The sequence below is a fragment of the Calonectris borealis genome, chromosome 5 (genome assembly GCF_964195595.1).
Source record: "Calonectris borealis chromosome 5, bCalBor7.hap1.2, whole genome shotgun sequence".
Classification (NCBI taxonomy): domain Eukaryota; kingdom Metazoa; phylum Chordata; class Aves; order Procellariiformes; family Procellariidae; genus Calonectris; species Calonectris borealis.
The window spans coordinates 42,343,320-42,368,475 of record NC_134316.1 but is presented as its reverse complement, the minus strand read 5'-3'; the positions used below and the strand labels follow the sequence as shown (position 1 = coordinate 42,368,475).

The 25,156-nt window shown below is 41.1% G+C and overlaps 1 protein-coding gene across 1 annotated transcript in view; it reads right to left on the bottom strand.

Annotated features, from left to right (window-relative positions):
• EHD4 (EH domain containing 4) overlaps positions 1–24,758 on the bottom strand; it is a 29,360-nt gene extending 4,602 nt beyond the window's left edge. The window contains exons 1-4 of the mRNA XM_075152089.1: positions 24,473–24,758; positions 16,889–17,065; positions 11,266–11,363; positions 2,440–2,852 (exon numbers count right to left, since the gene is read on the bottom strand). Coding sequence (XP_075008190.1) covers positions 2,440–2,852; positions 11,266–11,363; positions 16,889–17,065; positions 24,473–24,705 — 921 coding nt within the window. The 5' untranslated portion in view covers positions 24,706–24,758. The remainder of the gene's footprint in view (positions 1–2,439; positions 2,853–11,265; positions 11,364–16,888; positions 17,066–24,472) is intronic.
• Between the last annotated feature and the right edge of the window lie 398 nt (positions 24,759–25,156).

Sequence of the window (25,156 nt, the reverse complement as noted above, 5' to 3'; positions counted from 1 at the left end):
AGGATGCAGCTGTTCCCAAAACAGAAGTTACTTACAATTTTCTCACACACAGAAAAAAAAACATTAAAAAAATAAGAATGTCTAGCAAACCACTGAGCAGTAAAAAGCTGAAATTTTGAAGACGGGGGAAGACAGTCTACAACAAAAAAGCATCAGCAGAAAAAAGTGATTATGTAGATGTGGTGTAAGTATAATACTTAATACCTACCAAAACATTACAGGATGTGCCTTATAGTATTCTGCAAAAACTTTACACAATCTGTACAGGGGAAGTGCTCTCCAATTCCTTTCCTTACTTATTTAGGAGGCTTACTGGAAACTAGAAAAAAAAAATCTCTTTGTTTTTAAAGAAAAATGGTGTAACCAGTTTTTATTTGCACATTTTAAGATCATAACTTTCACACAACATCACTTTCCTATATCTAAAAAGAGTGCATACATTTTAATTGCAGATAAATTTAAATTTCTACAGAGGAGAAAAAATAAACAGCATAAATAAGCAGAGTTTCTGCGTAAAACCATGAAATTTTCTAGTAGGGTAGATATGAGTATTTCTCCAGAATGACAGAACTGATTCAACAAGTATATTTCTAAGAGAGTTTATAAATAATTGTAAGTAATTTTATGGCTCTTATGTTTAAAATACTACTTCTAGCAAAGCCACAAAAGTGTGTTTATAGTTCACAAGCACTAACAGTATCATATGTGTATGCTAAGTGGTCTAAGGTCTGCCAGTATGCACATGTGTTTCTTGTAGATAAAAACAGTTCCCGTCTTTAAAATGGGATGGTGAGTCACAGGACTTAAAAAAAAAAAAGAGAGAGAAAAGCCCAATGCCTAAATTTGACAGCAAGTTAACAGTTTGCTTTTGGTTTTGGTTACTGTACATGTTTTAGAAGAGATTAAGAACAGAGTAGAATAGAAATAGGACAAAAAACCCACCATGCAATGCTGTAAAAAAAATGACTTTTCAGTGTCAGTACTTTAAGTTCAGTTTGGAAAAAAGAAAGACAACACTGGAAAGATTACATTGTTGCTTTCCTGCAGACAAACAATTTATTCCCATTCCATAGCTGTCTAATTAGCATGCCCTGTGAGCATTGTATTTTGGATTCACCTTTATCCATTTTTATTTTACATTACACCTAAGGATGATCCATCTGACACTTCTCCACTTCCAAAACGATTGTAACAAATGAAAGCAAAAACCTGCCAACAACATCCATAAAATAGATTGAGATCATAGCAACTTTTAACACAACATCATCAGGAACGTGATTTTAAATGGAATTTTCAAAGAAGCAACTGCTACAGGGTGCTCTAAAGCTCAGGCCACAAAAAAAACTTCAAGTGTATCATTATATTCAGAGAGTTAATTAAGCCAACATAGGAAGTGGTATACTATCCCCACACGACTATTCTTGTATCAATGTAAGTGCAAGTCCTCTTCATTTTTGCTTAGAAGTCCACATGAAAATGTGTTCCAAGACCTCAACTCACAATCTGTTTGATAACTACATTGGAAATTAGAATTTCTGTCTGGTACCATCGGCTTTCTCCCCAAGTATTTCTGAGGTTAGTTCTCCTTCTTTTCCAATCACACACAGCCTGCCCACGCATACTAGTTAGTGACCGTAAGTTGTGCACAATGCATGTACTCCTCCAGAGTCGAAAACAAGGGGAGTGGTGACAGGGGCTACCTACAGTGGGGCACAAAACTCATGTTCCTGGATAACAAGAGATGGGTTTTTCTGCATATGATGACACGAAGTCTGTACCGCCTAAGTGTCTTTGTGACTGGGAATGAAAAAAGTATAATCTGAGAGGCTCAGGAGTTTCAATCTAATGCACAAACACCTCTCCAATTCATCAGTGCTTCACCAAGAGTGAGGCTTTTAATCAGTCTTGTATTCCAGGGTATAACTTAAATGCATTCAGTCAAAGCATTTTTCCACAGCAGCTGACTGACAGTATGCATTAAGGCATTAATATGCAAAAAAAGCATACGGAAGGTTGCATGTGAATCGTTTTGGTTGTGGTTTTTTGCCTCCCCCCCCCCCCCTTTTTTTTTTTTTAAGTGTTCTCTACATACCAGCTATTGTTTAAAAAAAAAAAAAAAGGAAAGTAACACTAAGACTACCTTGCTGTAAAAAAAAATTCACTCCCCTACCAAGCAAATAGCAGCTTTAATGGCCTAAAAAGCATCAAATCCCTTCTCTAAAGTTAGGGAGGCATGCCAGCACAAGTCTCAATTTCCTCCTTCTTGCTTCTATATCCTGAATGGTTACCTCTTCCTTGAAAAACTGACAATTCAATCCATTTGCTGAAAAACACACAGTTTATAGGTAGAGAAAGATTGGGAAGAGTGAGAAAGGACACACTGAAAGAGACAGAAGAGACTGCTCATTCAATTAATTTAGGTTTTTTATCTTTTCTTACCTTTGCAAGTCTTGCCCTCTTAATGAGATCATTGAGTTTCCGCACAGCAGCCTTCTGCGGCAGACTCTGGATATCCTTGAAAAGATCCTGTGCCTCGGCTTCAAAGAGTCTTCGATTCTCTGTGTTTCGGAGAGGATGGGCCCAGAAGGAGCCAATGTAGACCCGCAGCACCTCTGGAGTGTTGATCACCTTTCCCAAGGACCACATCAGCGCACCGTAGACCCTCATCAGCTGCTGTGTGTCCACTTGGTCAGCCTTATTAAGCACCACTCGAATCTTGTCATCCTGGCCCCGGAATGACTTAATAGCCTCTGAAAACTCATCAGATATATCCAGCTTGTGGGCATCAAAAAGGAGGATGATGCGGTCGACCCTCTCAGCAAACCACTGGAGAACTTGGCAGAAGTCATAGCCTGAAGGAAGAACACACTATTACAGTCCTACCATTCAGAAAAGCGAGTCTCAGAGAAGGTAGGGCTGGGGATAGAGAACAAGGGGATCATAGCATCTACCTGGGGGAAAAGAGGAGATGCACCACCGGGAGAAGAGTGTCTGTGGACAATGAGGTCAGGACAACTGTGTCCTACATTTCCTTAGACTGCCTTTTGTTTTTATCACTGCCTTTCCCTCAACCTTGCCATCCATCTCTTATCTCACTATCTTTTGTGCTGCTTTGAGTTACCATCTCATGCCCATGTCTGCCTCTTCCCAGGAGTTCTGGCCCCAGTAGAGTGCCCAAGGTCTCTGGGGCTCTTATCACAAGCTCTCTTCATCGCTGTTAATACTGGCCACTTTGGTAGCACTGCCTATCTGTACTAACAAAAAAAACAGCGCAGATGCAGCACTCCAGTGTAAGCCAGCAACCGAAAATATTTGGATTTTAAAACCATTTCCAAACTCTTCTCTCCTTGCATTGCAACACTTGCTGTTATTTCTGCCACAGCAGACTCAGAGATCCAATTCACAAGTAATGCACCTGTGTTGCTGATGGCTTTGGGGATGTGACAGGTTACAGAACACGAGCAGTGACTTTTCTGATCATCTGAAACAAACTTTTTGATATTCTAAAGGAAAGCCTATTCACAGTACCTGTCTGAACACTTTTATAAGTGCAGCTGGTAGCTAATCCACACAAACAGTATTCAGGAACTTCTTATTCACAAGTGACACATTTAATCGGCAGAGTGATGTGGCATTGGGCTTGGCGTGGATGTGACTCATCTTGTTTGAGTAAGGAGCAGCAAGGTATGAGCTGGGAGCCGACATCCCACCCCTCCTCTTCCTCTCAGAAACAAATGGGAGCTAAAAGAGGGAGCCATCAAAATGCAAGGACTGGTGTAAAGTAATCCGAACAGAATCAACAGTTTTGCTCCCAACAGCATATATTTAAATGCCAACAGCAAAGAAAGCTCAGTTACCACCAGTGAGCCCTCCAAGGTGTCTTTGGTCATTTCTCACCTGTGCAAGATAAGCCTTTAAACCTCCAATCCCCCAGCAAAGAAAACCCACTTAGACTACTCATACATGAACCAATATCCAAACACTTCATACACCTGGTCCAGATACAAGCAAAAGACACTTCACCACTCCTCATTTTCCCTAGCATCTTTTAAAGAGTATAAATAAAGGGTATAGGGACATTGTAAAGTTGCTTAGTTTTTCTTAAAACAATGCTGGTTCAGTTAAGTCATTATTCATTACACCTTCAAGTTTTTGGTCTTTAACAGGGAACCCAAAAGCAAATCAGCTTTTTTCGCTTTCCAGTAGAACCTGACTAGGGCCAACAGAAAAGCAGACATACATGAAAGTAATAGGAAAAGATGGTGAACTCCAGATTTGCCATGGAGCATACTTGTGTGTGTTTAAAAACACAGGAAAGAACTCAGTCTTAAATCTTTTGTTTAAAAATTACAAATAGCATATGAAATGAAATCCAGAAATTCTATTTAATAGTAAGAAAATGTCCCCAGTTACCTGTCTTCAGGTAACTTCACTAAAAACCCAGCACAGACACATCAAACTGAAAGGAGAGGGCTATGTTAAAAAGTTGTTATTAGGATCCAAAAGGATGCAGGTCAGACTCATTAATTGGCTACACAAAAAAAAAGCCAACATAACCTTTCCCATTAAAAGGATTACTTTGTAAAGAATGCAAAATCCAGCCCCTCTCCAGATAATGCTGCTCTGGTGCTTTTATATGTTCTTTCCTGTGACCAGTTCCTGAAGGGCTGAACACGAGACGAAAGATGGGACCAAGGAGGAAAGCTGCACAAAACGCTGCTGGAAGAGAACTCTTCTCACTTTAAGCTAACAATCTAATCAAAACCAGTATGAATAATTTATCTTTATAAAAATTCAGTAGGAAAGAAAGGAAGAAGCGAGATCTTGTATGTCACTTGCATGTCACAACATAGTTGCAACAGTGCACAAATCTGAGCTACGCAATAACCTGTTCTGATTTCATGTAGAAGGAAATATGCTGGAAATGAAATACATAAAATTGCAAAATGAAGCAAGTTCAATTCTATTAAGTCTTCCACAAATGGATATGTGAGAAGGTGACTTATAAGGCTGGTTAAATAAATATATAAAATTCCCATCACACATTTGATGGATTTTGAACTGTAAAAACAATTGTACAGTCAACAAGTATATGTTAACTAGCAATAAATTTATTTTAAATATGAATTAAATATTAATGAAGCATTTGCTTTGAGAAAAAAGTCCACTTGTTGAAAATGAGTAAGAAAAAGACCTCATAAAAATCTGAAAACAATCTATTCATTTGAATGAAAATTTGGCATTAGAAGTGAACCTACTTTATATACAGATTCAGTGTCTTCAATGTATTACACATTAGAGTATATCTGAACTACAGAGAAGTGACAGATGGTTAAATATTTCACCACTGAGACACAATGCATTTAGGATCCTGTCACATACAGTACATGTGTGTGGATTAGGGCTTTCAAAGTTGAGCAGTACAAGGTCAACACTGATCAGTTTGAAAACTTGACCAAAAAAATTTGGTGTTGATACTTCTCAGCCTCTTGCTGCTCTACTGTTGCTATTTCTTCAAAGCTTTGTTCCCAATTACTGATGTCAGCAATTACATCCAGCCTGAGGATCTATGCCTCGCCAGGTAAAACATCTATGTGCAAATGCATATTGGAAAGTCGCAAGTCACCCTTGTACCCAGCTAAGGGACAGAGGAAAGCAGCACTGCAGAACTCCTGAGCTCATCCCAAGCTACAGGGAGGGAGCGAGCTGGTGCCTTTGAGAGGGCCGTCGGGCATCAGTAACGGGCTGAGCAGAGACCACAGAAGAGAACAAAATGAAAGAATGCGGAAGAGATAAAAAAGTTGGAGAGAAACTGCACGTGGTTACCAGCCCTGGAAACACTGATGAGAAGAATAATCATGGGCTCTCACCTGTCATTAGCACAGGGCAAAGTACCAGCCCCGTGCATGACAGCCACCAGCCATACTCGAAAACACAGCTGCACAATCGTGCAGTATGAGCATGCGTCAATTTTCTCTGCCAGTTAGTAATAATGATTTAAACAAACGGTAGGCTTTCCCTTGTGGGCCCAAGGTAAATAATTTCTGACTTGCCCTAAAACCATCTCCCAAAGCTTTTGCAATTTAGAAAACAATTAGGGAGGCTTGGTGGGCTCCACCCACCCTCTGCAAGCACAGACAGGTCTGTGTCCAGCTCTTCCACCCCTGGGGCTGGTGCTACTGGCACAGAAGAGAGGCGCCTCTCAGATGAACGCTGCAATGAGGAGCCTCCAAGCTCAGAGAACAGTACCCACTTACCAGATGAATCAGGGGTGGGCAGAGCGCTGGAGCGATCCCACCCGCCATTGCTGTCTAAGTACCACACAACCAAGGCTGCAACACACAATTTGGACGTGGACAAGAGCAGCCTTTCCCCCCTGCCCAATCTGCTGTTCTTCTAATGCTTTGCCTCAGGTGAGCATCTAAACTTCCCAGTTTTTCAAATGGAGCTCAGTCCCACATGGAAAGATGCACTTTTTGCTGTCCGGGGTGGAAGTTTCCAGTTATGTTAATGAAAACCTGTCTTAATCCAGCACTCCTGGATAACACTCTTACTGCACTCCTGTTGGTGGACCAATCCTAAGGAGAATGTACAGTGTCCCACTGCAAGGGAAAGTCTGACACAATGCTGCAACATCACCTTACTTAATCCATGACTACATTTTCACAAGCCAGATTCAACTGAGAAAGTTACCTGTATTTAAGTAACTCCAGTTCTAAAAAGGCAAGCTAACCAATATCCTCCATTTTCCCTTGAGCTCTTTCTCCATACTTATTGAAACCTTTGCCTTCATGCCACTCAATCATGAACCAAACCCACTCTCCCTTTCTAAAAGCAATTCCTCCCCACACCCTGCCAGACGTTGCTTCTCCTTCCTCCTCTCCTTAAGCTCATTGTTCCTTCCAAATCTTGCAGACCATACACACATTTCTGTCTGACACAGGCTTTGTGAATGTCACCAGTGACGCTGCAGAAGCAGCACAGGGACGGGCATTGTCTGACCGGGGACAATGCTGGCACACGTCTGCACGTTCTCCTCCAGACACTTACGCAGTCCCTGAACTGACAGGCAGGAAGCTTCTGGCACATCCTCCTGCCGAGAACAGGAGCGGGAAAGGTGTGTCAAGAGAGACAGCTTTGAACGTTGCACTCTATCTATATTTTTGACCCTTCAGAAAGCTATCGGCTCCTTCATCCATGGCCTGGATGCTTTCCAGAGTTATAAATAAAACATGGGAAGTACTGCATATCCTGTATTTTTACTTTAGTCCCTTTACTGTTTTCCTGCATTTCAAAACTGAAAGTTAACATTTGATTGCTTTGTTGGTCTCAGAAGGCTTCACCTTACTCCCAGTGATACCTGTAAAATTCTACCATTATGCAGGTGTTACGTCCATTCATAGGTAAATAGTGAAGCAGTGGCTCACGGGAAGATTAAAAAAAAAAAACACCAACAGCAAGGAGCGAAGGTTTTACACTGAGGTCCTGTAATGTTATTCTTCCACCAAACACATTAAAACATCACCAATACAAAAAGTTCCTGCTCACCATTGTTAGAAACAAGCTAAACTGTTAGAAACTGCTAAACTGAGCGCTGGTGGACAAAAAGCTGAACATGAGCAGGCAATGTGCGCTCGCAGCCCAGAAGGCCACCGCATCCCGGGCTGCATCAAAAGAAGTGTGGCCAGCAGGTCGAGGGAGGTGACTCTGACCCTCTACTCCGCTCTGGTGAGACCCCACCTGCAGTACTGCATCCAGCTCTGGAGCCCTCAGCACAGGAAAGACATGGACCTGTTGGAGCGGGTCCAGAGGAGGGCCACAAAAATGATCGGAGGGATTTAACACCTCTCCTATGAAGAAAGGCTGAGAGAGTTGGGGTTATTCAGCCTGGAGAAGAGAAGGCTTCCGGGAAACCTTATTGCAGCCTTTCAGTACTTAAATGGGGCTTATAAGAAAGATGGGGACAAACTTTTTCGCAGGGCCTGTTGTGACAGGACAAGGGGGAATGGTTTTAAACTAAAAGAGGGTAGATTTAGACTCAATATAAGGAAGAAATTTTTTACAATGAGGGTGGAGAAACCCTAGAACAGGTTGCCCAGGGAGGTGGTAGATGCCCCATCCCTGGAAACATTCAAGGTCAGGTTGGACAAGGCTCTGAGCAACCTGATGTAGTTGAAGATGTCGCTGCCCACGGCAGCGGGGTTAGACTAGATGACTTTTAAAGGTCCCTTCCAACCCAAACTATTCTATGATTCTATGATAAACTTCTAGAAAGGTAATTTAAAAACTTATGTATGAACAGACAGCAATAATGTGCAGAATAGAAAGCATCTAAGAATACTTACCAGGTGTTATTAAATGTCATATTCCGTTACTGAATTATACAAGATGACACTTTTCATATATTATTTAGAAAATAGCAGCAAGATTCATAAGAAAAACAAGAGTTTAAGAGAAAAATAGAAAGAAACTGAAAGCCTAAAGAATTTGCTGAACTATAAAATTTTGAAATACAAAATCATGAAATGGTCAGAAAAGAAATTCTGAAGAATCACCCTGTATATTTAGAGCTTTCCTGGCACGCACAGAAAAGCATCCCCATGTTTAAGTCTGTAATCACCTTCACAGTGAAAGAAAATGGCCGTTCCTATAGCGAAGCACACCAACTGCAACCTTTTTCAGTGAGAAGCAGCCAATGAATTTAATGGGTAACAACACACATTTTGTAGGAAAAAACCTTTGTTGGTCTGTACAAACAGGACCTTCTCTGACAGAAACGCATTTAGGGACAGCAGAAAACATCTTGTAGAATCCTGCTTACATTTGCATACAGTGATTTAAAAAGTAATCTAAGCAACTCAAACTTCAAAACGTGCTAAATTAGACTTGTAGCATAAATATGTTGAAGTCAGTCTGAATCCTTCGGGAAACAGGTCAGACAGGCCTTGCTGTGTGCAGCACCACAGGACAAGTCAAGCTTGTACTCCACAAAACCACCTTTATGGAAACTGCCTAAGCAGCCCAAAAGTCTAACTGTGTAATAGTTCAGACATGGGTGAACGCAGTATTGCCTAATCATAAAAGCATGCAATAGGTGCATGCAATAGGTCCATACAGTGACTTGTAGGTATTTCATGTATGCTGACGCCTAAGTATATGAAACCTTAACCTTGGCAGCAGTTGCCCTTCAAGCCTAGGGCACAGAGAGAACAGTGCTCTAAAGCTGACTCCCAAAACCTTATTCATGGTACAACCACACTGGTTAAAGCTAAACAGCATACAGGAGAACCACATTTGTAATAAAAGAACTATGCCAACTTACGTATTCAAGACAACCCTTAACATATTGAAAAAAAAATTCATGATATGCAAACTAGTCAAGTTAAAGCCTGTGAAATAGGTAAGTGTTTGAGATTATCACTGACCAGCGTCAATTTAGGTGAAAGTCTACCATACCAAAGGGCAGGCCAGCTAGGCCATAAAAACAATTCATAAGGCACATACCATCAAGAAACGGAGTTTCTGAACAATAAAGGAACAACAGTCATATGTTTTGTTAAGTCACAAGAGCAATTCTAGATGGCAGTGAAGAGCCATGGTCCTTTAAGCAACAGAGCACTACCAGTAAAACATAACCTGGAGTAAAACACAACTCTGTCCCACGCGTGAAGTCTGGGACTTCCACAGCATCCCTAATGGTGTTGAATTTTGTCACACAATTGCTCACTTTCTCAGTGGCATATTAATATGATGCTCTAGTTTTCTGCTTATTTCATGTTCACTTCCATACTGTTATGAAAGTGGCAACAGATACTTGAGTGCTGCCAAGCACTATTTTCTCTTGATTTAACAAGCAGAGAGGGAGAAAGATGTGCCTAATTTTTCTTGGTGGAGGAAAAAGTGAGCTGGAATCCACAACGGAGAAACAGAAGTAGGAGATTTAAGACCATCTTTGATTTTATCAGAGACTCTGTGTAAACTGAGACTTAAACATTTTGTGTACATCTTACGAGAACATTTTTCAGGATTAAAGATCATTAGTTATACACTTGGTTATTTCTGCCTGGAAGTAAGAGTGCCAACATGCAGTATTTGTTTTACTGATCTAGTTTCACAACATTCAAGCCTTGCTTGCACAGATAGAGAGCACTCATGCTGTTCATCTCTACAGGTTGACCAATACATCACATATAGGAAAACACAGCTCTCCCCCCATGACGAATGCTTTACATGAGTGTATGAGCAATAAAGGGGACAAAACCATCACATTCTGTCACTGAACAAAGAATCCAGAAACATCTAGTAGACCAGTTTACTAAGCAAGCATAGTTTAGATTACAGTCCTAAGAAGTTAGTCTCTTATTCTGTCAGTGCAATGTAAAGACAAGACTATAGTTGCACAGCTGCCACATATTGTGCTCATTCCAGGATTTCCTCAAAAAAATCCCAGGTGTGATATGTTAAAGAACAGATTTCCCCTCCCACGAAACACACAAGTTTCTATTTCTTAAGTAAAGATCTGAAAATAGAGGGCAGCTGGATCACTACCATTTACAACTCCACAGAAATCTCTGACATGCACTTAAATGCAGCTGAAGGAAACAAGGAAGAAAGTTATTTACATTACACTGTTTTAATAGTTTCTCAAAGACAGGCTAATTTCTTAAACAGCATGTTAAAAAGAGGGTTCAGTTCTTTGCAGAATTTTCATTTTATTGAAGTATTCTCATTCCCTCTTCCTCCTGCTACCTTAACTCTTTTGACTGAAAATTATATTATGGCATGACTGAGCAACCTTAAGAAGCAACACTAGCAGCTGTGTCTACAATAAAAGCACCTTATTTATAGCCCAACCTCCTCAGTTTTTAAACATGACCAGCTTGAAGAGGTAGTTATTATGAAACATTTCTTCATTCATGAACTTCAGTAGTATTAAGTCTATCCAACTTTGTGGAAAGCAATTAAAATGATGGAAACAAGACTTTTTCTCAGTAGTGTCAAAGCACTAATTGGTCAACAGACCATGCAACCATAGCCATAGCAGCAGGATGATAGAAATCCCAACCCCACCAGTTTTCAAGAGAAAAAATTCCAAACCCTACATCCAACCTTAAAACATGGGTTTAAAATAGGCCTTGCAGTAAGAAAGGTTGGGACACACCACCAGTCAATACCACTACAACAGGCCCCCAACAGATTAGGGTGATGACTTGTCCAGTACAGCAAAAATAGCGAGCTCGGTTATTTTCAAGCCCTGCAGCTCACCTCTGCTGATGCGCTGCTTCTCTCCAGAGAGAATGCCAGGGCTGTCGATGATACTGATGCTCTTCAGTACCTGGTTAGGTAACTGAGAACACATGAACCTGGAGGAAAGGAGGAGAAAAAAACCATTAACAATAGCTCTAGCTCACATGTAGATTGTCCCTTGAGAGCTCCCCTTTATGTATCTGCTTTTAGAAAGACTCAAGTGAGATTTTAAAAAAAAAAAAAATCATCAAACTTTCTGTAGTCCTAATGAACCCCCATGTTTGGCAACCATACATGTTTAAGAAAACAAAGTCTAAACAGAGAGCTTCTCATAAGAAGGAAAACACAGGAAAACCTTGTAAAACTATATGTCTAAGTGCTGATAAAATTCCAAATTTTGCAAGAGCTGACAAGGTGGGCCATATATGCAACATTAAAAAGACTCCATTAAACAAAGATCTTGCTAGGACCAGAATTAGTATACACAAGAAACAATTCTTCATGTACACCAACTTTTGCCCAAATTCAAAGAGATTCAAAGGAAGAGGGAAGCAGGGAGAAAGCCATACTGACGATATGCTTATATTCCAGTCACTAGCAAGTCACCCTCCCACCTGCTCTGGCAGTGTTTGAACCGTCCCCGTCTCTAACCCACCACCCTCCTTAGGTGGGACTTGCGGACAACTGAGAACAACAGTGTTTCTCCCAGAAAACAACAGTGTTTCTCCCAGAAAACAACAGTGTTTCTCCCAGAAAACAACAGTGTTTCTCCCAGAAAACAACAGTGTTTCTCCCAGAAAACAACAGTGTTTCTCCCAGAAAACAACAGTGTTTCTCCCAGAAAACAACAGTGTTTCTCCCAGAAAACAACAGTGTTTCTCCCAGAAAACAACAGTGTTTCTCCCAGAAAACAACAGTGTTTCTCCCAGAAAACAACAGTGTTTCTCCCAGAAAACAACAGTGTTTCTCCCAGAAAACAACAGTGTTTCTCCCAGAAAACAACAGTGTTTCTCCCAGAAAACAACAGTGTTTCTCCCAGAAAACAACAGTGTTTCTCCCAGAAAACAACAGTGTTTCTCCCAGAAAACAACAGTGTTTCTCCCAGAAAACAACAGTGTTTCTCCCAGAAAACAACAGTGTTTCTCCCAGAAAACAACAGTGTTTCTCCCAGAAAACAACAGTGTTTCTCCCAGAAAACAACAGTGTTTCTCCCAGAAAACAACAGTGTTTCTCCCAGAAAACAACAGTGTTTCTCCCAGAAAACAACAGTGTTTCTCCCAGAAAACAACAGTGTTTCTCCCAGAAAACAACAGTGTTTCTCCCAGAAAACAAGCAAAAGCTTTCAGACTGCCGGAACCAAGAGTTCAAATGACACACAGCATGCTTTAAACAATAACCTCCTGCCTCTGCGACAGGAGAGAAATTCAATGATGGTATTATGAAAAATGAATAATTCACGAGGCCTCCGAGAGTCGTGCAGAACACTTCGTGTGTTAAATCCAAACTACTCCGATGCTTCTGGGATAGCTCACGACTGAAGAACTTCACCTCCCTTCATCATAAACTGCCTTTAAGAGATTTGCATAAGAGTTTAATCTTCTTATCGGATAGCAGCTGAAGACCGTACCAACAAGCACACAATGTAACCTACCCTCCTCCTGTGACGCTGCCCAGAGGCAGCCCAGCACAGGGGTAAGCTGCAGGCTCAGGCTGTAAGATGGCCGCCCTGCGTTAACCCATCGCTTTAGAAAGCCACTACCTCAAGAAACAGGGTATCACAGGACAGCAAATTTTAACCGTGCCAAGGTCAAACTAGAACTTTAAGACCAAAGATAATCTGAGTTAGAAAGAGTTCAGGCAGTCAAATAATCAGAGACAAAATGTAAGACATATCAAAATTTAGAAGCTATTGTACAGATAACGATCCAGATGATTCAAAGGAAATCAGGAAAAAAAAAATCCTTACACCTCGCTTCACCTTGTTTTTCAGGTGACCTTGTAGTAACGAGTCTGCAACAAAAGCACACAGCATGCCTTCTGGGGTACAACAGGTTGGGCAGCATCACCTACGCCTCTCCCTGAAACCCAAGGGGGGATAAAGAAACAGCAGCCATCTTGGCCTGATAAAACCTCAGGTATGTAACCAGCACTACCCTTTGTTGGTTTTTTTAAGTGGAACACCAGGTGTAAAAAATACTGCGTATCTGAAACAAACTCTTCCACTAAGGCTAATTTTCTAGTAGCTTAAGAGATGCTATTGAATAACATAACATTTTTTGAACTTTCCAAAACCTAAAGGAGACACTATGTTAAAGCAAACACATTTTGTAGAAGCATAGTGGATGTGCATAAGCAACAAAGAAAATACATTTGACCATGTCAACCATTACAGAAAAATACATCACTAGTATGTACAACATGAAGTAGCTTTCATAAATTTGGAAATGTGAAGACTGAATTTTCATGTATGTTTTTTCTTATCACTTTATTTCAACCTTAGAAAGTCCAGGACTCGTTTAGTATCACTGAGATGCTTCTAGGCCTACCTTACAGGAAGACGGGCCATTATTTCAGCTGAACAATACGGCAGTATTTTGACTTAGGCATCACCCAAACAGGGACAGCTGGAAAAGGCCGTGCAAGAAAATAGAGAACTACAGGCCTCAGAAATGTAAAGACACTGCAGTCTTCACAGCAGTCATTAGTGGCAAAGGAAGGCGGAAAGTATATAGGAAAAGGGTATGAAATAGAAGGATAAACTCAGAATTAACTGGCTGTAGCTTTTAGAATATATCTATAATCTAAAGACAACAGATAGGTTAAAAAACTTACATCAAACTAGTATTTCAGACAACTTAAAACTGTTGTATTTGAATATGTCTTTTCAACATTGAGACTTGGCTCTGAACCACTATGCCTTACATGACCTGTATGAAGTGTGATTTTAAGTGCTGCATCATAAAAAGCAAAACTACATACTATCTACCTAAATGACAACAGACGTTCACAAAAAAAGCGTTACAAAAATAGTTGGGCAAATGAGATGACTGTAACTGATTATGACACATTAGACCTTTGATATTGTCATGTTTTTCATATTATCATATAACTATTGTTAAAGAAAACCAGCAATATCAGACTATTCTTGCAAACATAAGCTACATTGTTTGCAAAAATGAAAGCAACCACCTTACAATCATCTGTTGTTTTTATTAATTTTTTTTGGATTAACTTTGGATGACTCAAAGAATCTAGTAAGAATTTATACTCCTTTTTGTGTCAATTCAGATACCCATTAGAATAGAGCAGGACCATGTGTTTCTCCACAGCAGCACCAATTTATTTCCATGATCTTCTGGTATACTGCAATATTCTTTCCTCAGTTACTTTACCCAGCATCCAAGGGCACACTAGGTCCTGTCCCCATCCCCTTCCCCCCCAACTTTCCTTTAAAGTACGCAAGAGAAATAAGGCACAAATTTCTACACTTAGGAGCCTTACAAAGACATCTATCACAAGCAGTGAGATACAGGGGGAAATAAGAAGGGGTCATGGAAAAAAGAGGCAAGGTAACATCAATAAATTAATGCGGCTAATTAGTAAGTACAAGCCTTGATTGTGCTACTGTGTTCTCATTTGGTTTTAGTTTCTCCATTACCTCAGTCACTGTTTCCTTTCATCTTGCATTTAGATGAAAAGGGCACTTGACTTCACAGTCTTAGTGTCCATAGCCTCATGAAAGTAACACCTTAAGTTTTTCCACAAAACAAAACACTAGGATTGTGAAATCTTTTTAAAAAAAAAAAAAGAAAAAAAAAAAGCAGGGGTGAGGGAGAGAGAGAAGTAGAGAGAAATATATTAAGGCAGGAGTGAAAAATCTAATATTGGGTATAAAGCATTGTCACTGCCAGCATGGCAAATGAGAGAAGGCAAGCAAAATATGTAGTATGACTGCAGGTAAAGACGACAGGGAGAAGTTACTCAAAGAAAATGAAATAAAGCCTAAGACATCTTCAACTAGGTAAAGTAGCAAGGAGAAATGAGTTGACACTTTTAAAAAAGCAGCAATATGATCAGAGTGGCAGACAAAGCATGGTGCTAGGGGAATATAAGCACCTAGGTCTCTGCTGTGAAAATAAGAAGCAAATGTGAATGCTGGGGAAGATAAGGTTGCTTACAGCACTGCAATATAACACCACCACAGTCACCAAAAGAACTGGAATAATTTAGTCGGTTACTTTGAATGTACGTCTTTTTAGCTAGCAAATAACCTTGCTTGCCTAAGATTCAGGATCTGACACAACTAGCTAGACAGATGATGTTAGCCAAAAACTTATGTAACCCATTCATCCAAACAAACATTTAGTATTATTACATGTTCTGTGTACAATTTGTGCACAATTTGAATATTGTGCAAAACACTATTTACAGTATAATTATATTAACTTGTCATAGAGACCACAATGGTAGGGAAAGAGAGAACTAGAACAGTGATCTGGAGGACAAGACTTAGCCAATAATCTCACAGAAAGGGTCTTGGACTCCTAATTTAAAATGGGACTTGACTTGGGCAGCTTCCCACAGCACACATTCTTATCTCTCAGCAAAGTGATAACCAAGCCAACTATAAGCAGCTATAAACTTTCTTCTGTGAATAAGCACAGCGAGAGATAAGACTGTACATGACGAACTTTTAACACATATGCCAGTGTTTATCGGCCAAACAGGAAAGTTTATTGTTAAAAGAGAACCAATTTAGATTAACTGGCTCACAAAACCAGGCCTCCATGTCAAGCCACCATCAAATACAGGAAGAAAACAAGGTGATTGCTCACACAATGCGAACAAAGTTATTAATAACTTTTAACTGGAAATATTTAGCCTGCTACTTAAGTTACCCATGGCGATATTCACAGCCCCTGAACATCTCTCCCCTTTTTTGCAAATACCCAGCAGCCACCCAGAAGCTAACACTATCATCCTGGTTTATGGGACTGCTTGAAGACCAGCTAGTTAAAACTGAACACTTAACAGCCTGAATATGTACTTTATCCAGAAGGCATAGTCAAATATTCTCCATTCTTGCAGGCCTTTTTACATATCCCAGCAATTCACAACTTTAAAGAGCTATACCAAGACCTCAGCATAAAGCAACAAGACAGCATGAAAGGGAAAAGATCTTTTCCTTTGATGGATGGTAGTTTTTAATAATAGTACTAATCTACCAGTTTTACTGAGCAGGGAAATTTGTGCCCAAACTGATCTTGAGTTCCAGCTGGCGTAATGCCTTACAAACAAGTTAACTGGTGGAGCGTTTCAGCAGTTTTCTGTGAACTGGTTTTAACAATTACTTTCTGTTCTGATAACTGTATATAAACACTCCTTACCTTTTTAGATTTTTTTTTTTTAAAGTTTTACCAAGTGTACACAGCTCTATGCTAGTACTACCTACCTAGTACAGCTTTTTTTTTTTTAATTCACTTGAACTGCCACCACTCCTGCTTGTATTTGAATATTTATTCCATGCTGTTCAAAACAAATACAGCAGAGAAAACTTAGTAAAAAGCATTGATGCTTGAAGATGTTATCAAGTAGAAATTTAAACATAAAAATGAAAAGACAGGAAGCAAACAGATCTCACCTGTTCAGGAAAGCATTTCCAAAGCGGCTGAGTTTGCGGAACGGCTTCTTAGGATCAACAACTAGGGCATTTCCAGGAACATTTCCTTCTGTATCTCCATACATCACAGCAATAAAAGAATCCGTGGTAGGCTCCGGACCAATCCGCATGCCTGGAAAGTCTTGTTCGAGCAGGTATCTAGAGATGGAGAATACATAAAGTAACAGAATGAATGACTGGGAACTACAGCAAAAGCAAATACTTATAATTCACTTGAAAATTCCCAAGGATATACACACTCTAGAATAATAAAATTACATTTTCCCAGCATTTCATTATTCCTATTAACTAAGGTCTTAAAAAAAAAAAACCACCAAGTGAATTCCAATTTTTCACAACAACTAGGTAAAAGGATAAAGTAAATCCCTTTAAAAAAAACAGGGTGGAAGTATTCCCTCAACCGCAGCACCTGAACCACTCAAGCGGATGCTCCTACCAATGATCCCAGTGCTGTAGGTACACTACAAGACATTGCTGCTTTTGTGTGTGTTTTCAAGCCTATACAAGTGCTGCTGGACTACTAAAAGGGAGCGGTTTGAAACAGCACATGAGCAGTGTCAGTTTGCTGACAGACCTAACCCTTTGATGACCTCAGTATGATTTTACTACCTTTAACTCATCTTACCACAGGCAGAGATAGCACAGTTATGAGACAATACAGTTACATCTGTTTGAGAGTGAGGAACAGATTTTTTTTCTTTTGACCCGCATATCAAAAAGTAATTTTTAACTAAGTCAGACCTGCAGAACTTGAGGCCTAACATAACATACTTCCAAGAGGCATCAAGTCAGGCAGCGCTGTACCAGCAGAAACCACCTTGCATCTCTCCGAGTAATCCACTCAGAGAGGCAGACAGCACATACTCAGTGGACCAAGTCTGACACACCAAGTCTTGACCTTCCAGACAACAAGGTCTCAAACGAAGGATGTGCGTATTTAAATGCTAAAACTTAATGGAACCAGAGCATGTATTTACAGAAAAAGCCTGTCTGCATCCCTTCCTGGATGGGCAGTGAGAAGCAAGAGAAGCCCCAAGCCTATCAAGCAAGCCTCCAGTTTACAACGTTCCCCCAGCCTACACTATGATAACTGCCACTTTTCAAAAACAGAAGCAGACAACCCTGCTTAACTTTAAAGCATGAGTGCTCTTGTCCTCATTCACAACAGCACCATCTTGAAAATGTTCACCTCAAGACTAAAACCAAATTGTTTTCAAGTATGCTGTAATTTGACATTACAGGAGCATTAAAATTCTCCAATCAACTCAAGCCATCTCGTAATTATTAATTCCATGGGTTCCATGTCACCCTGGCGTTCTTAAAAACCCCCACAATTTTAACCAACTACAATTTAACTTTTTACATAATCAAAGCTGGATTTAAATGAGAATTCTTCTTCAGGCACAGGTGATGGTCCTACATCCAATGACAGCACTAGTTAGGTTTGAGCACATCTGTATTAACATCGGTCTTTGAATAATAGGTTTGTTCTGGCCCTTAATCCAACACCACTATGCCTGTTCTGCTATCATTTCATAAACCAATATTGACTTGAGAGGACTTTCAGGCTGCTTTTGCTGCAAAAAACATTCTACAAAGCATCTGTACTTGCTGAACAATCTCTGTTTGTCTTTAAATTCAATACCCAAACATTCACAGACTTTATAGATCAGTGCACAGAAGCTGAATTTAAGGAACTAAATATATACGACACATTCCAAAGATCTTTTTCCACTAGCCTTAGCGAACTGGCTCCAATCAGCTCAACCTGTGATCTGGGAGGCTTAAAGCATAGAACAGTTATTTACGTTCTGCAGCTTTCTGCTTCCAAACAAATAAATGAAAAAAATGCCAATGCTAAAAACTGTGGGAAAGGAGGAACACAAGAACAGTCATGCCAGAACATGCCAAAGTGGATTTGTTCTACTTCTAGAATAAGCTGTACCTAATGTTCAGTAACAGGGAAATAAAACTAACCCCTCTCCAAAAGCGAAAAAAAAAAAAAACACAACACTCAAACCTCTCTGCACATGCAGGAGCGTATAATGCAGCAGATCCCTCATCTTTATGAAGTAGATCATATATCAAAATGAAGACAAAACTCCTTTGGTAGCTCGGCAGTTGAACCTTTTATGCATAGAAACCCAGGACATTCAAGTGTTGTTGCAAACAGCTAAACACGTGAAACACAAAAGTGTGTTCCTGCCTCCTCACAGAACACCACTGCAGACAAGAGCCCTCTAAAACAGGATGCAAAGACTAACTCACAACAGCCACTACTATTTTTCACTAAAGCCATACTGGACTTATCCACAGCATCGATTTTGAAAGATCAATTATACTTTTAACTTCTAAAATAAGTTTTTTAACTTGCCACGATAAAATGTTCTACTTCAAAGTCTCTCAATTCTGCTTTTCCTCATTGCCCTTCTTTTAAAAGAGAAAGGATCTCTATGAGACTCATCACTCAATTCTTCTCTTGATATGAACTGTCATTCCCAGACTTCTGCTGGCAGAGGCAGCAATTCATAAGGTGGCAACACATATGACAAGAAGCTCCCAGAGCGGCAGTAAAGAACATTGTACTGAATCAATTGCACACGAGAGAAGTCTCAGATCCCAGGTCACAGAAAACTACATGATGGGACACTCCAAGGTAATAGGATAATTGCTATCCATCGTAAGCTCATGAACCTGCCAGGCATGGTTATGGACATTCAGTGGTGGTGGTCTTTTAGATGTCTAAAAAAATAATCTCATGGCCTGCTCATGAAGTTGCTGCACATGTAACACTTGCAGAATTTACAAAAAGTCGGAAGTATTGAGCACCTTTTAGGATTTTCAACATCTGTATTTTCAGCTCGGAACTCAACAGTGCAAATTCAGATTAGCTGCTTATTGAAATGACTAAACAAGAATAAAGTGCTACTGAACTGCAATGATACTTTCAAGTTAAAGTCACAGATGCAGCTTTAAAAACCCAGATTTTTATAGTGATAACAATCCAGGAAGGCAAGATCTCCTTCCAAATACCAAGTCTCACCCAACAGTCACAGCGCTGAGCCTGGTACAGCTATTCAACAGACATAGGAAACACTTTGCACGGCAGGTATTTTCCATTAAGACTGGCCCACAGTTGCACATCAAGAATCAGTACAGCCTAAAATAAACCCCAGATCTTGAGCACTGGCTGTACAAGCTATATCACACTTCCTCTCAGCATGAAAATATCAGTTTCACTTAGCCACACAAAAGGGATGACCAGTCTTCTGTAAACTGAAAAGCTGCAAATGTTTTTCTACAGTATGCTGTATTAACAGAGGAAAATACCTGGATTTTTAGCATCCGCAACTGCATGCCCTTCTCAGGAATTTTCAGCAGAGAGGGAGTTCAAAAAGGTTCACAGGAAGAATGCTTAAAAATAGCGAACATCCCAAAAACAGTCTAGATCAAACAACAGACATCCTGTTGACTCTTCTCCCTTTGTTTTTACCTGGGCTATAACCTTTCTGCTTTGCCAATAAACATTCATCTATGTTCCTTTGCAAGATCTATAGCCGACTATGGGAAACTGGTTTACAATGTTCCAGAGATAGCAAAGATTACCCACACTTTTGGATACTGATAATCATCTGAAGTCTAAATGCTTTAGCTAAGCCATACTAATGCACGAACACAGGTGAGCTGGACAGAGCAGCATTGGGCAGGGATACCGTGTGACGCATGGGGAGACAAACTCAAGTCTCCTTTCATAAGGCTGCTCACCTCCATACTGCACTAAATCCTCCACGCTTTTTTTGAAACATAACAAAAGTAGCAGATGTTTGCTTGAGTGTAAGAATTCTGCTGCAAATAACTCAAATAAAACTTTCATATAGAGCTAGTAACAAAGAAGTTCCAGCTTTCACCCAAAGAAATTAAGAGGGACCTTTTCCCCCCCAGAAGAAATAGATGCAGCCCATTCTTGCCGAACAAGCGACGGCATGCTACTTGCAGACTCCAGATATTATGCATACAAAAGGGTGCTTTCACAAAACCCAGTTCTGGCTGAGTTAAATAGAAGGAAGATTACCATTTTAACCTCTGAGTAATACCTCTGAGCAAAGTAAAAGCACAGCCTGGCAAGCTGAGGAATTTACTTCTGTTTTTCCTCATCTTGATAAGTTCTTTCAAAAAAAGTCAGTCTCTTACACTTTTAAAATAGAAAAATTATTAACAAGTTAAACATTATTAGACGAGAAGTTTAATTCATTGTTAGAAGGAAAGAAAAAGGTCAGCAGCCAGAAACTCATACTGACCAGCTCCTTTCTCTTTCCCATACACTACAATTCTTCTCTCCTGTCCCATCTTTCCCCACTTCTTCCTCTAAAGCAGCCAGGAGAAATTGAGAGAATTACAGAAGCTGCAAGGCCAAGCAGCTCACATGCAAGATAAGCATTAGGCTCTCACCCATCTTCCCACCCCATTAAAAACAATCAGACAAGTATTAACATTTGGGCCTGGATATATTTGTTTGAATTGTCAGCATTGTCAGATACTTGAATAAAACAGTATCACCAGGCTACACCATAGACAGCGAAACTGGCTGGTTTCACTGCATTGTTCCAAGTGCAAAGAGGATAAACAGCACCAACTGAAAAACCAGAAGAGCTGTTAGAAACCTGGAAGCGTTTGTTTGCATATCTTGCTCCCCAGGGACATTCAGTCATTGCTAGATTAGTGTTTTCCATGAAGACTTAGTGGAAGGAACCGGGTGGATGTGGATGTGTCAGAGGTATGAAAATGTGAAGTTCTCACGATAATGTTTAAATCAAAGTAAATCCCAAATGAATATTTGTCAGCTAAACAGAACTGTTATGTTCACACATAAACCTAATAGTAAACACTTAAGCAGATCTAGTATGCCCTCCTGATCATGAAATGGAGAAATGTGGAACAAAAAGCAGTTTTAATTAAGATTTAAAATAATATTTGCTTGTTGAAAGGCTAGCAGGAAACAAACTATAGTCCAACTTCATTCTAAGGAAATCTATAATAAACCCAAAATTATAAAAATCTTGAGTGTACGACATTTTTCCATGGGAAATTCAGCCTACCAGAGGGGAAATTTATTTGTGGCTGACCTGAACACTATAATATTTTCCCATGACTTCTTCTAAGTCTTGCCTTCAGCATACAAGCACTTCTCTTTTTTGCTTTTCTTTTTCCCCTCTAAATTGGATTTTGAGTAACAGTCACTATGACACTATTGTCTAAGTTGCTGCCCATCTCGAATGGAGCATTTTCTCATGCTGATTCAGCCAATTATTATCTATTCTATAGCGAACACTGATGTAACGAATGTTCATCATGGTGAGGTCAGACTGTGGTCCTTTAGAAGCAGTAACAGCTGTTCTGTTACTGATTGGGTCTCAACAGTCAATTCCTGTCTTCTCCAACACCTAGTAAGGGATTAAACCACTCTGCAGTCTACCTAAAATGGGGACAGGAGAAAGGGGTAAGCAGGTGAAGAGAAGGGCACATCACAGTAGAAGTCAGCTGCTCCATTGAGTTAGATATTTTAATAAAACGCATGAGAACACATCTTTGAAAACTGTATCTCTGTCAAATTTGTCTGGGCATCTTCGTCCAGCAGTGACCAATGTTAAAAGAAGCTGGAAATAGCTGTAATAAATGATACTTCTTTTCTCATTCGGACTGTACATTAGTATCAGTCAACCCTATTGCTCAGTATTTTATGGTTAAGGTGATAATAAGTTACTCACAAAGCAACAGTATAAAAAAATACATCTAAGGCACTGCAAGAAATACCAACGTTTCTAAGCGCAATATTGACTTGCACCCCAGTCAAATATGGGCAACTGTAAAGGACAGAAAAGTTGAATGCCCATAAATCAAGAACGTGTGTTCTCATCCAAGGCAAACTCTTACAGGAGGGGAAAAAAGTCTCCTGTGAATTGGAAATGACACAGCAACTCAGCTGACAGGCAGAACAGGTTCTGGTACGTTCATATTTGGGACCGTTCTGTCTCCATATTACCCATGCTCTCACCATCCTCTGTCCATTAGCCAGGCAAGAACACTTATCTGGAAATATATACAGACTAACAACGCAGCTGTACTTTTAGAGAAGAAAATGAATCAGCATGGCTAAAGAAATGTTAGGAGAACCCAAATCACCCACTCTACGTGTTTGCAGGAATTCAGTAATAATCAGTAAAGAACCAAGCTTAACTTTAAGCTTCCAATTAGCTAGCTGTAAAACCAGAAAAGAAACGATTAGCTCTGTAAACATCTAAACATCTGAAAGCTCTCAGGTGAGTAAAGGTAAACATCGCTCTTCAATGGAGAAGAAGGGAGGTAGGTCTTTTGTAAAAAAAAAAAAAAAAAAAAAAAGAGTGTTATGGCAAAGCTGCCAGTAACCTTTGGAACGGAAAGAGAAACATTTGTAAAATTTACAGAAGGACTATAATGAATTTCAGATAAAATAAGTAGGTCAAAATTTGATCCAAGTGACCTCTCAGTGTCTTTTGCAGAGTTTTGTATAACCTTAGACTGATTTGTCAGGGGCATATGAGAGGCAAACACACTCGAATATATGCAAAATGTTCACAAACTCGCAATACCCGAGGCACACTTCAGCTTCCTAAAACCAGTTACTAACCAACTTAGCAGTAAGACAGGCAGGAAAGACAGAAAATACAACAACAGCAGCAACATCATTAAGCTGCTTTATTAGTGATATTGCTTGTACCATGCAATTGCCCAAAAGAGTTGGGGGAAAAAAAAGGACTTTCCAGATACCATGTGTTTTTTTCCCAAAACCGTAATCGCGTTTCTCTCTTACCTTCACATCCAATCTATGCATTAAACTACTTTTAGCAGGGAAAGAAGGGGGGAGGAGATAAGGTTTAAATGGTCTGTGATGGCCGATGCAGTCACGCCGTTTTAAGGCGAGGTGCCTGTTTTCCCTTTGAAATAATTTAGAGATTAAAAAGAAGTTAAGAGGAAGTAGAGAACGACGTGACTCTTTCTCAGCAGAACATGAAATCGAGATAATATTCTTAAACGGGAAGTTTGCAGGAGAGTGACAGAGCATGTAACAGACTCGGGAGCGGCGCCCATCCTCGACACACCACGGGAGGCACTCAGAAAAGCCCCACGCCTCGGGAGGGACACGCACAGCGGCCACCGGGCTGTCACCGCTACCCCGGACTCCCAGCAGCCAGACGCCAGCGCTGCCGGCCCGGCCGTGGAGCGTTAGCCGCCCTTCACCGAGACGGGCGCTCCCCGCTCCGCGGCTCGGCCCACCGTAGGGGGCGGCCAGGCGAGGCGGCCGCTGCCCCGCACGGGAGAGCTCGCTGCGGGGTGCGCTGCTAGCACGTAGGAAGTATTTACCGCACAGCAGAAACGCCCTGGGCAGGAGGCGAGCGAGGATTACCGAGCAGGCGGCGGGGGCGAGGCCGGCAGGGCGCCGGCCGGCGTTCCCCGAGCGGGGGAGAAGGAACCGCGCAGCACGGGGGGGGGGGGGGGGGGGGCGCCTACCGGATGAAGGTGGTCTTGCCGGTGCTGTATTGCCCCACCAGCAGCACCATGGGCTTGTTCTCGAAGTCGGCCTCTTCCAGGGCAGGCGAGTGGAAGTCATGGAAGCGGTAGTGCTCCTCCAGCGGCAGCAGCTTGCGGAGGTAAAGGTCCCGCAGCCCCCCGGTCACCGTCTGGACCACGTCGCCGCCGCCGCGCTCCCGCCCGCCGCCCTGCTTCCCCAGCCAGCTGAACATCCCGCCGCCGCCAGCGCCCCGCCGCACTGCCGCCCGCCGCCGCGCCTCCCCGCGCACGCAGCCGCGGGCGGGCAGACCCGGCCCAGCCCCGGCCCCGGCGCGGGGGCGGTGCCAGCGGCAGCAGCGCAGTACGCGCCCGGCTGAGCAGGGGGGCCACGCCTCTCCCTGCCGTGTACGCCCTGGGTGATGGGTGGCTTTATTTGGTGGGTTTTTTTGGGGGGTGGGGGTGTTGTTATTTTTTCAGAACCAGAGGATTTTTTTTTTTTTTTTTTTTTTAACCACAAATCCGCCTCTGGAGGTGAATTGTACCTGCTGCTCTTCCACGCTAAAATTTCAGCCCCTTGAAATGAAATCCGGAAACCCTTGGACAACTCAGATCTGAACATAGACTCGCCCAAACGCTTTTCGTGTTTTTTGGATGATGGTTGCTGGCTTTGGATGCCAAAGGAGC